This window comes from Gracilinanus agilis, chromosome 2 (genome assembly GCF_016433145.1).
Source record: "Gracilinanus agilis isolate LMUSP501 chromosome 2, AgileGrace, whole genome shotgun sequence".
Classification (NCBI taxonomy): Eukaryota; Metazoa; Chordata; class Mammalia; order Didelphimorphia; family Didelphidae; genus Gracilinanus; species Gracilinanus agilis.
This window is the reverse complement of record NC_058131.1, coordinates 284,927,292-284,940,134: the sequence shown is the minus strand read 5'-3', so window position 1 is coordinate 284,940,134 and position 12,843 is coordinate 284,927,292. Positions and strand designations below refer to the sequence as shown.

Genomic DNA, 12,843 nt, shown 5'->3' with positions numbered 1-12,843 from the left:
TGTCTTGGGTCCATGACTTGAGACAGTGCCCCCCCCAACTCAAGAAAGAAGGAAGGAAGGAAGGAAGGAAGGAAGGAAGGAAGGAAGGAAGGAAGGAAGGAAGGAAGGAAGGAAGGAAGGAAGGAAGGAGGGGAGAGGACTAGCTACAAAATAAGGATGCCTAGGTTCACCAGGGCAAATTTTAATATGATTAAGGCTGTTTCTTTACCTATAAAACGGAATTCATAATTCTGTACTCATATTACTTAGCCTAGGTTGGTCTAGCCAACAAAACCACAAATATTTATTAAATAGCTACTTATGCAATGGGGTCACAGATGTAAATGAAACAGGCCTTCCCTTCAAGCACCTTGTATTTGATTGGGGAAAATAATGTATACACATATAAATGCCCACAATATATGTGGTAAATAAATTCATTTCACAGGGGCATTGGCAGCAAGACTTTAGAAGCTGAGCTGAGCCATGGATTTAGAGGGATAAAAGAGGGGATACTAGGCATCCCAGGCATAGAGGGATAGCCTGGGCAACGACAAGAAAATAAAAGATGGAATATCCTGTATTGGGAAGAACACCTGCTCTGGCCAGGCTATCTGGGCCATCAAAGGAGCAAAGTGCTTTCTGCTCTGCCATCTCTGAAGTCAGCAGTGGCCTTAGTTGCCAAATCCAATGGGCTTTTCTCAATCTTCAACCTCATTACAATGAGTAATAATGTGCATTAAACCTGGAAAGGGAGGCTGAAGCCAGAAGTTAAAGGGCTTTGGATAGCGGCCAATGAGAGTTTGTATTTTTACCTAAGAGCCAGTAAGGGAGGTCACTGGTGCTTTTTTGGATCAGAGCAGAATATGGTCAGACCTGTAAGTTAGGAAACTGTGGGGAAGATGAATTCAACAGGAGAGAAAATGAGGCAAGCACTCAATTAGGAAGCTATTACAAGAGTCCAGGTGAGGGATGGTAAGGCCCTAAACTAGAGCAGGGATAGTGTGGGGTATGGAGAAGGCAACAGATTCAAGAGGCAGAATTGAACAATTGGATATGGTCAAGTGATGAGGGAAGCATGATTCAGAGATGGTGGATCTGGAAAGATGGTGGTACCTTTGACAGAAATAGGGAATTTAGAAAGTTGAATTGGAGTGAGGAGGAAATAATCCAATTTTGAATATGTTAAATTTGGGGTGCCTAAAGGACATCCAGAGGGTAAGTTGGGAATGGAAGTTGAGATAGAGACCTAATTTGTATTTAGAGATCAGGGAGTCATCTGCATAAAGATAATCACTAAATCCAAGAAAGTTAATGAATTCAGAGAGAGAGAGAAGAGGGCCCTGCACAGAATCTTGAGGTGTATCTTTGCTAGGGAGGAGGTGGGGGAGGACAGGAGATGTGATCCTTATTGCTGCCTCTTAGAATCTCTGGTTTCTTTCACGAATTATCTCAGGTGCCGTCTTCTATATAAAGTGCCTCACCCCTCACTTTGCTAGTGTCCTCTCCATAAATATCACCTTGTATCTATTTTACAAATACATGCATATATATGCACATTTACATATACATACAATATATACTTATATGTTGTCAGGTCTCCCCCAATACAGCTATAAGCTTCCTAAGAGTTGTTCAGTCATTTTTCAGTTCTGACTCTTTATAAGCCTATTTGGGGTTTTCTTGGCAAAGATACTGGAGTAGTTTGCCATTTTCTTCTCCAGTTTGACAGATAAGGAAATGGAGGCCAATAGGGTAAAATGACTTGTCCAGAGTCGCATAGCTACAGTAGTATCTAAGGCAGACTTGAACGTGGGAAGATGAATCTTCTTGACTCCAGGCCCAGTACTCTACCCATTGCATAACCTGGCTGCACCAAGCTTCTTAAGAGTAAGGACTGCTGAATTCCCTTTTGTGCTTTTAGTTCTCATAGAACAGTGATTGGCACATCATAAGTTCAATACATGCTTGTTGATTGGTTGATCCAACGAAGAGCAGCTCTAAGAAGGACAAGTCAGGGGCATCTGGGTGGCCCAATGGATTGAGCAGCAGACCCAGAGATGGAAGGTCCTAGATTCTAACCTGGCCTTAGACACATCCTAGTTGTGTCACTCTGGGCAAGTCACTTAACCCCCATTGCCTAGCCCTTTACTGCTCTGCTGCCTTGGAACCTATACTTAACTCTCGATTCTAAGACAGAAGGTAAGGGTTGTTTTTGTTTTGAAAGATAGAAGAAATAAAACCAGAACCTGAGAGGTTAAAGACACCCAGGGCCACCCAGTAGGCTAGAGGTCATACCAAGAGAGAAATCCTAGACTCCTTCCAATTATTTTCAGTTTTCTCTCTTTATCTTTCTCATCTGAGAGCTTAACCTAAGGAAATTCCTTTCCTTTTCTTTGAAGCTGAACTGTGACTTCCCCTGCCCTTTTATACCAGCCTTTTTATCTGCTGGGCCCACCCTATCCTTGGGTGCTATAACCAGAGGTTCTCTTGTTTTCTTTACAAATCACACTGGCACATATAACATCTGGGGAAGAGGTTTTACTCTGACAGCTCTTCACAGCTTGGGACAACCCAAGGTTTTCCAAAGGTAGGCCAGGAGAGCACAAGTTCTGGAGGCTCCTGCCAAGCCAGAGAAAAGTGGATACCAGCACTGGACCTGTTGGCCCAGGTTTGGAGACATTCCTCATAGCACCACCGGTGGCTGGGGCCTTAGAATGTTGTGCAGGGTGGGGTCTTACTTCTACCATTCTGGTTTGGAGTCATGACAATAGGAGTAGGCCTTGAGGGCATGAGTGGCCCAACCAGACCCATCCCCTTCATGGCAAGGCCATTTAAGCTGGACACAACCTTTGAAAACCCGTCTTTCCCACTGGGTGGCTGACAAGGAACATGAGTAGCACAACTCATCATGGAGACTGGCATGGCACACAGTGCATGTCAGTATACCCTCTATCATCCTGATTCCCTAATGACTGCCACAGGAGAAATTAAGATTCAGGGGTAGGGAGGTAGGTTCCATGACAAATGGAATTTTGCCTATTGTTAATTGGTATCATAGGGAATCCTCCAGCAGAATGGCTGTTGCTATGCCGTTGTATCCAACTCTTCATGACTCCATCTGGGATCTTGGCAAAAGTAATGGAGTGGTTTGCCACTGACAGATGAAGAAACTGAGGGCAACAGGATTAAGTGACTTACCCAGGGTCACACAGCTAGTAAAGCTGGTGTCTGAGGTTGGTTTTGAAATTGGGACCTTCCTAACTAGAGGCCTGACACTCTAACCACTTTGCCACCTAGCTGCATGATAGTAGGCTGTGGAAGGTTAAGGACTATCTCATTTTTGTCTTTCCATTCCCAGCACTGGACACACATTAAATCCTTAATGTTTGTTCATTGATCAACTAACCACAGTTATGTTTTTGGACATAGCATCTCTCAAAGACCATCTACTGCATCAGAGACAGATTGCTAAATTATAGCAGTGAAGGAAATATCCATCCCAAAGAAATGACAGATCCCTGGTGCCATGAAATATTTGGTATATTGCTGTAATATCTTCCCTCCAATTAACCCTATATATATTTATCTTTTAGAAGATGGAGGGTGGAGGGAGCAATCATTATTTTTCCCTACTTTACAGAAGGGGAAATTGGGGCATTAAGGGTCAAACAACTTGTTCAAGGTTACACAAGACAGGGTCCTGGTACGTAAATAGGATTCTCCTCTCCCACCTCTGCCACCTTAGCTACACATGCTTCTTCATGAAGGAATTTGTTTTATAACCACCCCCAACAAGAACCCTGTTCCCTGCCCCTGGGGAAATAATGCTCTATTATTTCTTTATATATGTTCTTCTATTCCCAAGGCTGTGGGCTCTGGGAAGCTGTAGATAGATCCGGGGGAATAAGGCCCTCTCCCAAGTGTCCCTTGCTACGCTGGTGGTTGGAGAGAGCCAGAGAGGTTTCCCAGAAGTCATTCTCTTATCATGGATGATGGTTCAGACCCATCGTTCGGCCCATGAGTAGAGAAGAAGGAGGCATATGTTAAGCCCCTGGTTTCTCTTTTTTCCAGACCACAAAATCACAAAGCTAGAATGGCCTTTGAGTCTATTAAATCCAACACCCTCATTTTACAGAGGAAGAAACCGAGGCTAAGATGAAGAAAGCATAGTAATTAGAGGTAGAGCCAGGACTAGAATGCTGGTATCCTAATGTTCAGTCCAGTGCTCTTCCTGACCCCAACTTCATCTCCCCAGCATCCGGGGGATGCTAGGAAATGCAATCAAAACATCATCCCAAGTGCACAGCCTACCATGAAGGCTTCGGATTTTTTTTTTTTTTTTGCCAAGGCTGCCCCCTCATGGTGGAAGGGAGCAACCCAGAGTAGGAATTTTTTTGAGGAAACTCAGTCAATGAGTGTGCAAATTCACCCATCTGCAAAGTCGTTGGGCATATTCTACAGGGTTGACAGTGGAGAAGGTACGGTCAGGGTAAACAAGGGATTTCCACAGGTACTCTACTTTTTTGCTGAAACCGTAGACAGTGAAGAAATCTATGATCCCTACAAAATAACGATAGTCTGGCCCATCCAAGATGTGTAAGTCATTGGGGACATCTAGCAGAAGACGGAGGTTGTGGAGAGATGGGTTAAGGTTGAGAGTGGTTTTTCTGGGCCGTGGAGAGATGGTTGTATTTAAAAACATCTGGCCTGTATTTAAAAAAAAATCATTCCATGACTGATGCACAGACCTAAGAGGAAAACAGAGAGAGAAATTAACAACTAGGTGGAGCAATGAATAGAAAGGATACTGGGTATCAGGGAGACCTGAATTCAAATCCAGCCTCAGTAAATCACTTAAGTGACCTTAGGCCAGTCACTTAACTGCTGCCTGCCTCAGTTTCCTTAGCTGTAAAATGAGGCTCATAATCATACCTGCTTCCCAACATTCATCAAATGAGATGGTATTTGTAAAGTGCTCAGGACAGGCATTTAATCAATATTTGTTCCTTCCTTCCTTATCCCCTAGCCTAGGTCCCTTTCTCAAAGATGCTTTCCCAGAATAGTTCCTCTCTTATTCCCTTGATGCTGTCCTTTCTACACTTCCTTCCTAGTCTCTTAAATCCATCTTATCTGCTCCATTCCCACAGTCTCAACCCTAGAATCATTGACTCATCCTCCGAAATCAAGTCTAACCCATACCAAAACATCTCTCCTGGCTGACTGATAAGCCTCAGCTTGGAGATGTCCAATAGTTAGAGAGGAAGCTTTTTCTTAAGTTGTCTTTGGAAATCCATTACAAAACATCTGAATATTGCTGTAGCCACCCTATCTCCCCAGTCCCTATTCAAGTCTTCTTTTTATCTTTTTACTATGGGGGCAGCTGTTAGATTTAAATTAACATTCAATAACTCTAAGTATATTTTATAAGATTTATTAGTAATCACTTGAAGTAGAAGAAATGAAAGAACAAAAGTATAAAAGCCACATGAATAAAATTCTTCTGCCTGGCTCTCCCTCCAACCTCCACAAACTGAGTTCCTGGGAAAAGAGAGAGGGCAGAGCTAAATTCAAAATATATCCTCCCAGGGCAGCTGGGTAGCTCAGTGGATTGAGAGTCAGGCCTAGAGATAGGAGGTCCTGGGTTTCATATATATACATACATATATATATATATATATATATCCTCCCTACGTTAGCACCTAACTTGAGAAGAAACATGGAAAGATGGGAAAGAGTTCTAGGGAGCAAATTCTAATTATACAGCTAGGAGGTACAGTTAGTGGAGCATAGGACTTAGAGTAAAGAAGACCTGAATTCAATTCCTCCCTCAGAAAGCTACTAGCTGTGGCCAGTCACACTGTCTGCTCAGTTTGTTCATCTGTAAAAAGGGGAAATCTACCTCCCAGGATTATCATAAACATTTTATAAGCCTTAAAACACAATATAAATCTTAGCCATTATTATTATTTCCCATGCTAGACTTCCATGGTTTGTGGACTCAGGATTCATTCTAAAGATAGAAGAGACCTCCAAAATTCATTAATCCAGTTCACTCATTTTCCATATAAGCAAACCAAGGGTAGGAGGAATAAAATGATTTGCCTAAAGAATTGGAAAGTGAAGGGATGTCTGTCTATTGGGGAATGGCTGAACAAATTGTGGTATATGATGGGGATGAAATAATATTGTGCTGTAAGGAATGGTGATGATTTCAGGAAGAACTGGAAAGACCTATGTGAACTGACGGAGTCAAATAAACAGAACCAGAAATTGTGTACAGTAACAGCAATATTATGTGATCAACTGTTGCTATTCTCAGCAATACAAAGATTCAGAACAATTCTGAGGGCCTTATGATAAAGAATACCAACGGAATGCAGATCAAAGCATGCGATTTTTCACTTTAGTTTATTTGGGTTTTTGTTTTGGGGTTTGGGTTTTATATGATTATTCACTTACAAACATGAAAAAAATAAAATGTTTTGCCTAAAGTCACCTAGCTGGTAAAAAGCTGAGCTCATTCAACTGAAATTCATGTGGAATGGTTTAGAGCAGTGATGGGCAAACTATTCCCCGTGGGCCAGATCCAGGCCGTAGTTTGCCCATCAATGCCTTAAGCAATTCCCTGATCTGGATGTGGGGGCGTAGTGATTAGGGAATAGTTTGCCCATCAGTGGTTTAGAGTCTTCTTACTATTTAAATCTGTCATTCTTAGGTAATGGTTGCTTCATGATCTCTCTGCCTCCCCATCTTTCAGATCCTTCCTTAGATTCCCTTGCAGCCTGCCCCCACCCTCAAATAATCACAGTTATAGAGTTGAGACACAATCAATCTATCCCTGAAAGGAATCACCACTACCTGACAAGTGGTCTTACAGCCTCTGCTTGAAGACTTCCAATGAAGAGGAAGCCTATTCTCCCTTCTAGACAGCTCTCATTCAGAAACTTTTCCTGACATTAAACCTAATTCTGTCTCTTTATAACTTCTACCTATTTTTCCTGGCTCTGTCCTCTGGGGCTAAGTGGAAGAACTCCAGTATGTTTCCACATTTCCACCCTTGAAATTCCTGGCCCTAGGGTCACCATGCTCCTCCTTGCCCCCAAGTCCTGTCTCCTTTTGACTGATTTCCCAAAGTGGCTTACCTGGCTACACGATTTAGTAAATTCTTGCTTGAGTGCTTCTCATCTAAGTGGAGCTTCTGAAAAGCCAACAGGAGACTGTAGTCCAGGACATTGAGGGTCTTCAGAAAGTTTGTGTCCAGCTCCACTTGCCTGAGGAACCAGTTCTTCTGGGAGTCTATGGGAGAGGGTTAGGGGATTGGAAGATCATAGAGCAGAGTGGGCAGTGTGAGAAGGTATGGAAAAGAATCTAGGTTGGGTCTCTCTGGGGCACTCAGGACAAAGCAAAGGGCAGGGAACAGATAAAGAAGGTTCAGCATTCATCACCATCTCACCAGGGTCAACTTTAGGCTCAGAATGGAGGATCTGCCACTCCCTTCTCTCCTACAGCAGCCTCCTGCCACAATGGCAGGGGCAGAGTTTACCCCAGCTCTGATGGCTCTGACCTTCCCTCCCAAGCAGAACAAGGCTCCTATGAGGGCTGAGAGGCAGAGGCTGTGGAAAATACTGAAGAGCATCAAGGTGTGAGTGGCCCCTTTGCCCACTAGCTCACCCAAGGAGATGGTCTGGCCCTCAAAGTTGAGATCCTTTAGTACTACTATAATGTGGTGGTGGTCCTCAGGTGGAAGGTTAGTCCAGCGGCCCACCATGCAGCCTTTAATGTCATATCTAATCAGGCAAGGGAATGGAAGGAAGGGAGGGAGGGAGGGAGGGAGAAAAGAAGGAAAGGAAGGAGAGAGGGAAGAAGCATTTATTAGGTGACAATTACATATCGGACATTGTATTAAACATTTTATAAATTTGTAGATGGAAGCTGAGTTCCAGAGAGAAGGAGGGTGGCAGCTTAGAGGGTTCAGCAGACAGTTCCCAGAGACTCAGTAAAATGGTGCCTCTCTTTTAGAGGTCTTCCCTGAGAGTCCCTCAAGTGAGTTTGGCTGATAGCAGAGACCAAGAAAAAAGGCTGTGAGTTCTAGGGGGAAACCAAGGTGTTTCCTTCTTTGTCTCCTTCCCAGCTAACAAAGTCTGTCACAGGGCTAGACCCACATGAATGTTCAGTCAAGCTCAATGAATGAATAAAACTCCCTTGTCTACATAGTTAATAAGGCACTTTCCCATCCTTCACTTAGTTTTGTTTTGTTTTTTTTAAAAACTTTACCTTCTGTCTTAGAATCAATGCTGTATGTTGGTTCCAAGGCAGAACAGTAAAGGCTAGGCAATGGGAATTTAGTGTCTTGCCCAGACCACATTTGAACCCAGAACCTCTCATCTCTTGGCCTGCCTCTCAGTCACCTGAGCCACCTAACTGTCCCCACTTTATTTTATCTTCAAGATGGTCCTGTGAACAAGGAGGGAGAAAGTATCATTTTACAGTTGAAGAACATGAAATGTAGAGAGGCCAATCTGCTAGTCACCCAGTAGCAGATTCTCACTTTTGCTCTCACGTCTGCCTTTTACCTTCCCTGACTTCCTTTGAGACTCAGCTAAAATCCTACCTTCAGCAGAAGGCCATTCTTGGTCATCCCCCCACCCCCAAAGCTGGTGCCTTCTCCTCTTGGATTACTTTCCATCTATTTTGATTATATCTCATGCTTCTCTAGTTATTCACACAACTCCCCCTTGTGAGCTCTTGGAGAGCAGAGGTTGTTATTGGTTTGTCTCTGTACCCTCAGTACTCAGCGTCTGGCACCCATAAATTGGTTGGTTGGTGCCCTTTGTCCTTGAAGAGGACCAAAATGACATCGCTGGGTAATGCCTTTTAACTCACACATACGCTGGATTTAAGTGAGGCAGAGCTGTACAAAGTCCTCTCTCTTCCTGTCATTCAAATGCAGTGGCAGGACAAAAGTCAGGCTGGCTGGCAATGGCCTGGGAAGCAGTGGACAACCTTGGCATCTTTGATGCTTGACAAAGCTCTAAGCACTCCACAGCACCTGCTTTATGTACTTACCCTCATGACTACTGGATCAAATTGTTCTTTCCCCTCCGTCTGCCAGGGGCAGTCTTCACATGCCTGGGGTAGACCCAGTCCTAACTCATGGATGGCTGAGGCCTGTCTTTTACCCTCCACCTGGTTTAGCCCATCTGCTGAGACAGTTTACTGGGGTGTGACACTGCCATGCTACAGCTCCTGGGAGCCACAGGTGAGAGCTGCATGGCAGGGAGACACCAGGGAGGGAAAGCAGCCCCGAAGAGGCTGGTCCAGAGGTACTTCCTCTGTCACGTGTAAGTGCTTATCAGTAAGTGCTGAATTGGCATCCTGCTGCCATATTTAACATCTCTGGGCTTTAGTTTCCTTCCCTCTAAAATGGAGATTCCAAAGATAATAAAAGGGTTCTACTAGATGACTTATAGAGAGGATCTCTTTAAGCTCTACCATTTCTGTTCTTGGGTTTCCTCCAGCTGAGACATCCGGGGACCATTAGAAAAGGCAGTAGAGAAATGTGAATGGCTTGTACCACAACCTGACACCTCCCTTCCATGGGAGCACTGCTGAGAGACTTGTGGGGACAAGAACCTCCCTGGCTACCAACCAACCTTTCAATAATTCTATCATCAGGATAGAAGATGCTCTGCATGATGACAAAGTATGTCTGGGGAAAGGAGAAAGAGAAGAGGGTCATCTTCTGCCCTCCTCTTCCCACTCAGAAGCTCCCACACCCTAAACATCACTTACCTTCTTCCCTTTGGTCTCCTTGATGCTATAGATACCTACCAGAAGAGAGAGAGAAATCAGAAGAGGAAGGACAGATACGGGGCCCAAACTGTCCCCTGAGAGCAATGGCCACAGGCAGGTTGGGGTCCTACCTAGAAACTTGACAAGCAGAGAATGGGGGTAGAGTTTGAAGTGCTGAATGTAGGCATTCAGGTGAGAGAGCAGGAAATCAACCTCTGACTTGTCATGGGTCTTCAGGAAGAATCGTTTGTTTCTTCTGGGATGGGGGAGAAACCAAGAGGAGTCAAAAAATCAAGCTCAGGCTTGCTCTCTCTCTCTCTGTCTCTCTGTCTGTCTCTCTGTCTGTCTCTCTGTCTCTCTCTCTCTGTCTCTCCTCTCTTTTCTCTTTCTTCCATTTTCTTTCTCTCCATCACTCTCCAACCTCTCTCTAATCTTTATATTTTCTCTAATCCCAGCCCATACCTCCACACAAGGGGTCCCTTGGCCAGAGCTCTCCCTAGAACTCCAGAACACAAATCTTTGCTCTCTCCTCATCTAATGCCACATAGATGGAATAAGGCAGCACACAGATGAGTCAGGGCTCCTGAGACCAGTCTGTCCCATCTGTCTCCCCACTCTCCCAATGCCCCTTGATGACACTCACGTCAAGAAGAAAGTTGCTTTGCTCTTTGAGTTACTGATGAACTGTAGATAGGGACCTGTCTTACTCAGGGAGTTATGGTAGTCCTTTTCTGTCAGGCCCAGTGAGAGGCGAAACTGGGCAAAGATAGGGGCTGAGAAGGTTTCCATTTCAAAACCCTGAGAGAGGAGGACCAGAATTCCAGGGGAAGATGACAGGTGAGCTCTGGGCTTACCTCCCACCCCACCCCCACTCAGGGTACCAGCAGCCAAGAGTGAACGGCATCAACTTGTACAGCCCAGCCTAATAATAATTAATAGCCACATAATTATTGTTGTAATAATATTAGGTAGCATTTAGATAATACTTTAATTTTTATAAAGCACTTTATGAATATCCTTTCATTTGATCCTTACAACAACCCCCGAAAGGTAGGTGCTATAATTATCCTTATTTCGCAGAAACTGAGGCCAGTAGAGGTTAAGTGACTTGCTTAGGGTCACACAGCTAGAAGTGTCTGAGGCCAAATTTGAACTCAGGTCTTCCTGACTCCAGGCCCACACTGCACTACCTAGCTGTCCGGTGGATACAGGGCCAGTATAGAAGTCAAAAAGACCTTGATTTCCGGTCCTGCCTCTGATACATACTAACTGTATGACTTCGGGCAAATCGTTTTACCTCTTTGTACTCCCAAGCAAAGAAGATGCCAACATGCATTATAGAATGAAATCACAGGTCCCTCTATTTTTACCATGCAGATGCTATATCCGAAAGAATATGAGCTCCCTGTGGACAGGGATTCATTAATTTCTTTTCTTTCAAAAATCTAGTACTTTTAGTGCATAGGAGTTGCTTATATTAGTTGACACATATATGTATAACACATGTAATAAGAATAAGTATGCATATGGAGCATGCATACAGGGGCATACCAAATGAGCATACACCTAGGTGAGAGTCTCTGTCATTTTAGGCTGGACCGAATCAGAACCACAGGGAAGCAAGCTAGGTGGTGCAGTGGAGAGAGTGCTCAGCTGGGAGTCAGGAAGACCTGAATTCAAATCCAATTTGGGGCACTTACAATGAAATCCTGTGTAAGTCATTTAACTGTTGCCTCAGTTTCCTCATCTGTAAAATACAGGTAATAATAGCACCTACTCCCCAGGGCTGTGAAAGTCAAATAAGGTGATAATTGTTAAGTGTAAATTTACACATAGTAAGAGTGTAAAACATTAGTTTTTACTGAGATTATACTTGTAAAGTATACATAGAAGGCATTTACTAGGGGGCAGCTGGGTGGCTCAATGGATTGAGAGCCAGGCCTAGAGATGGGAGGTCCTGGGTTCAAATCTGGCCTCAGACACTTCCTAGCTGTGTGACCCTGGGCAAGTCACTTAACCCCCATTGCCTAGCCCTTACCATTCTTCTGCCTTGGAGCCAATATACAGTATTGATTCTAAGACAAAAGGTAAGGATTTTTTTTTAAAAAAGGCATTTACTAAATGCTTAATCTTCTTTCTCTATCACAACATACCATGCCATCATACCCATTTATGAAGCATGGGTATTGGGTGAACATGCATTCTGTACATAGGCTTTGAGAATGGACACATGCATTTGTGTATCCTTGGGGTCATCCCTACAGTGTACTGATAAAGGAGGACATGTACATTCTGCATACATATATCATATCATAGGAAAAGTAAATAACGTGTTATGGGGACATATGTTGGAAATCCAAACAGGGAAGGGAATGGCTGAGCCAGAGATCTGTCCTGGGGGTTACCCATAGTATCCAGTCCCATAAGATTCCTATCTTGATAGGTCAGTGGGGTTCACCCATAGCTTTCTCATCTGTTATGTTACTTGACTGTCACAGCAATCTTGTGAAGGAAACAGGGCAGGGATTTATTATCACCATTTGAAAAATGAGGAAACAGATGAAATGATTTGTCCAGGATAATATCCAAGTCCTAGTTTAAGTTAAGTGGCACAGTTCTGAAAAGAACCCCACCCCGCACCCCAACCTTTACCCTACCTCCAAGGATTCCTGAAGCTCCTACCTCATAGTACTGGTGCAGGACAGGTATAGAATCTGTGTTCTTTAGGGTTTCCTGGAGAGGAAAAATAGACAGTCTTGGGTGAAATTCTCTCCTGTCTCATCCCCTGGGGACTTTCAATCTGACTCTCAACTCTATCACATTTCCTACTTGTTGGGTATCAATAGAGGGTAAGAAGGAGAAAACTGTGCTTCCTGGTGTGGCTGGGGAAATGGGGAAGAAGGGGAGACATTACAGCTAATTAGGGATCGTCAGCATCCTGCCTCTCCTACTCATCGCCCTCCCAAAAAAACTGACTTTCTTCCTTCAATCTTCCAGCATTCTCTGAAGAGGACAGTGGCTCTCCCTCACGCTGCCTGACCCAGTTGCAGGGCTCAGCTTCTATGCTGC

At 44.1% G+C, this 12,843-nt stretch overlaps 1 protein-coding gene across 1 annotated transcript; it reads right to left on the bottom strand.

Annotated features, from left to right (window-relative positions):
• Nucleotides 1-4,026: 4,026 nt before the first annotated feature.
• PIP5KL1 (phosphatidylinositol-4-phosphate 5-kinase like 1) lies at nucleotides 4,027-9,676 on the bottom strand. Its single transcript, XM_044661353.1, has 4 exons — nucleotides 9,636-9,676; nucleotides 7,654-7,769; nucleotides 7,125-7,278; nucleotides 4,027-4,649 (listed from the first exon to the last, which is right to left on the bottom strand). The coding sequence occupies exons 1-4, from the start codon at nucleotides 9,674-9,676 to the stop codon at nucleotides 4,391-4,393; spliced, it is 570 nt and encodes a 189-aa protein (XP_044517288.1). The 3' UTR covers nucleotides 4,027-4,390.
• Nucleotides 9,677-12,843: the final 3,167 nt, after the last annotated feature.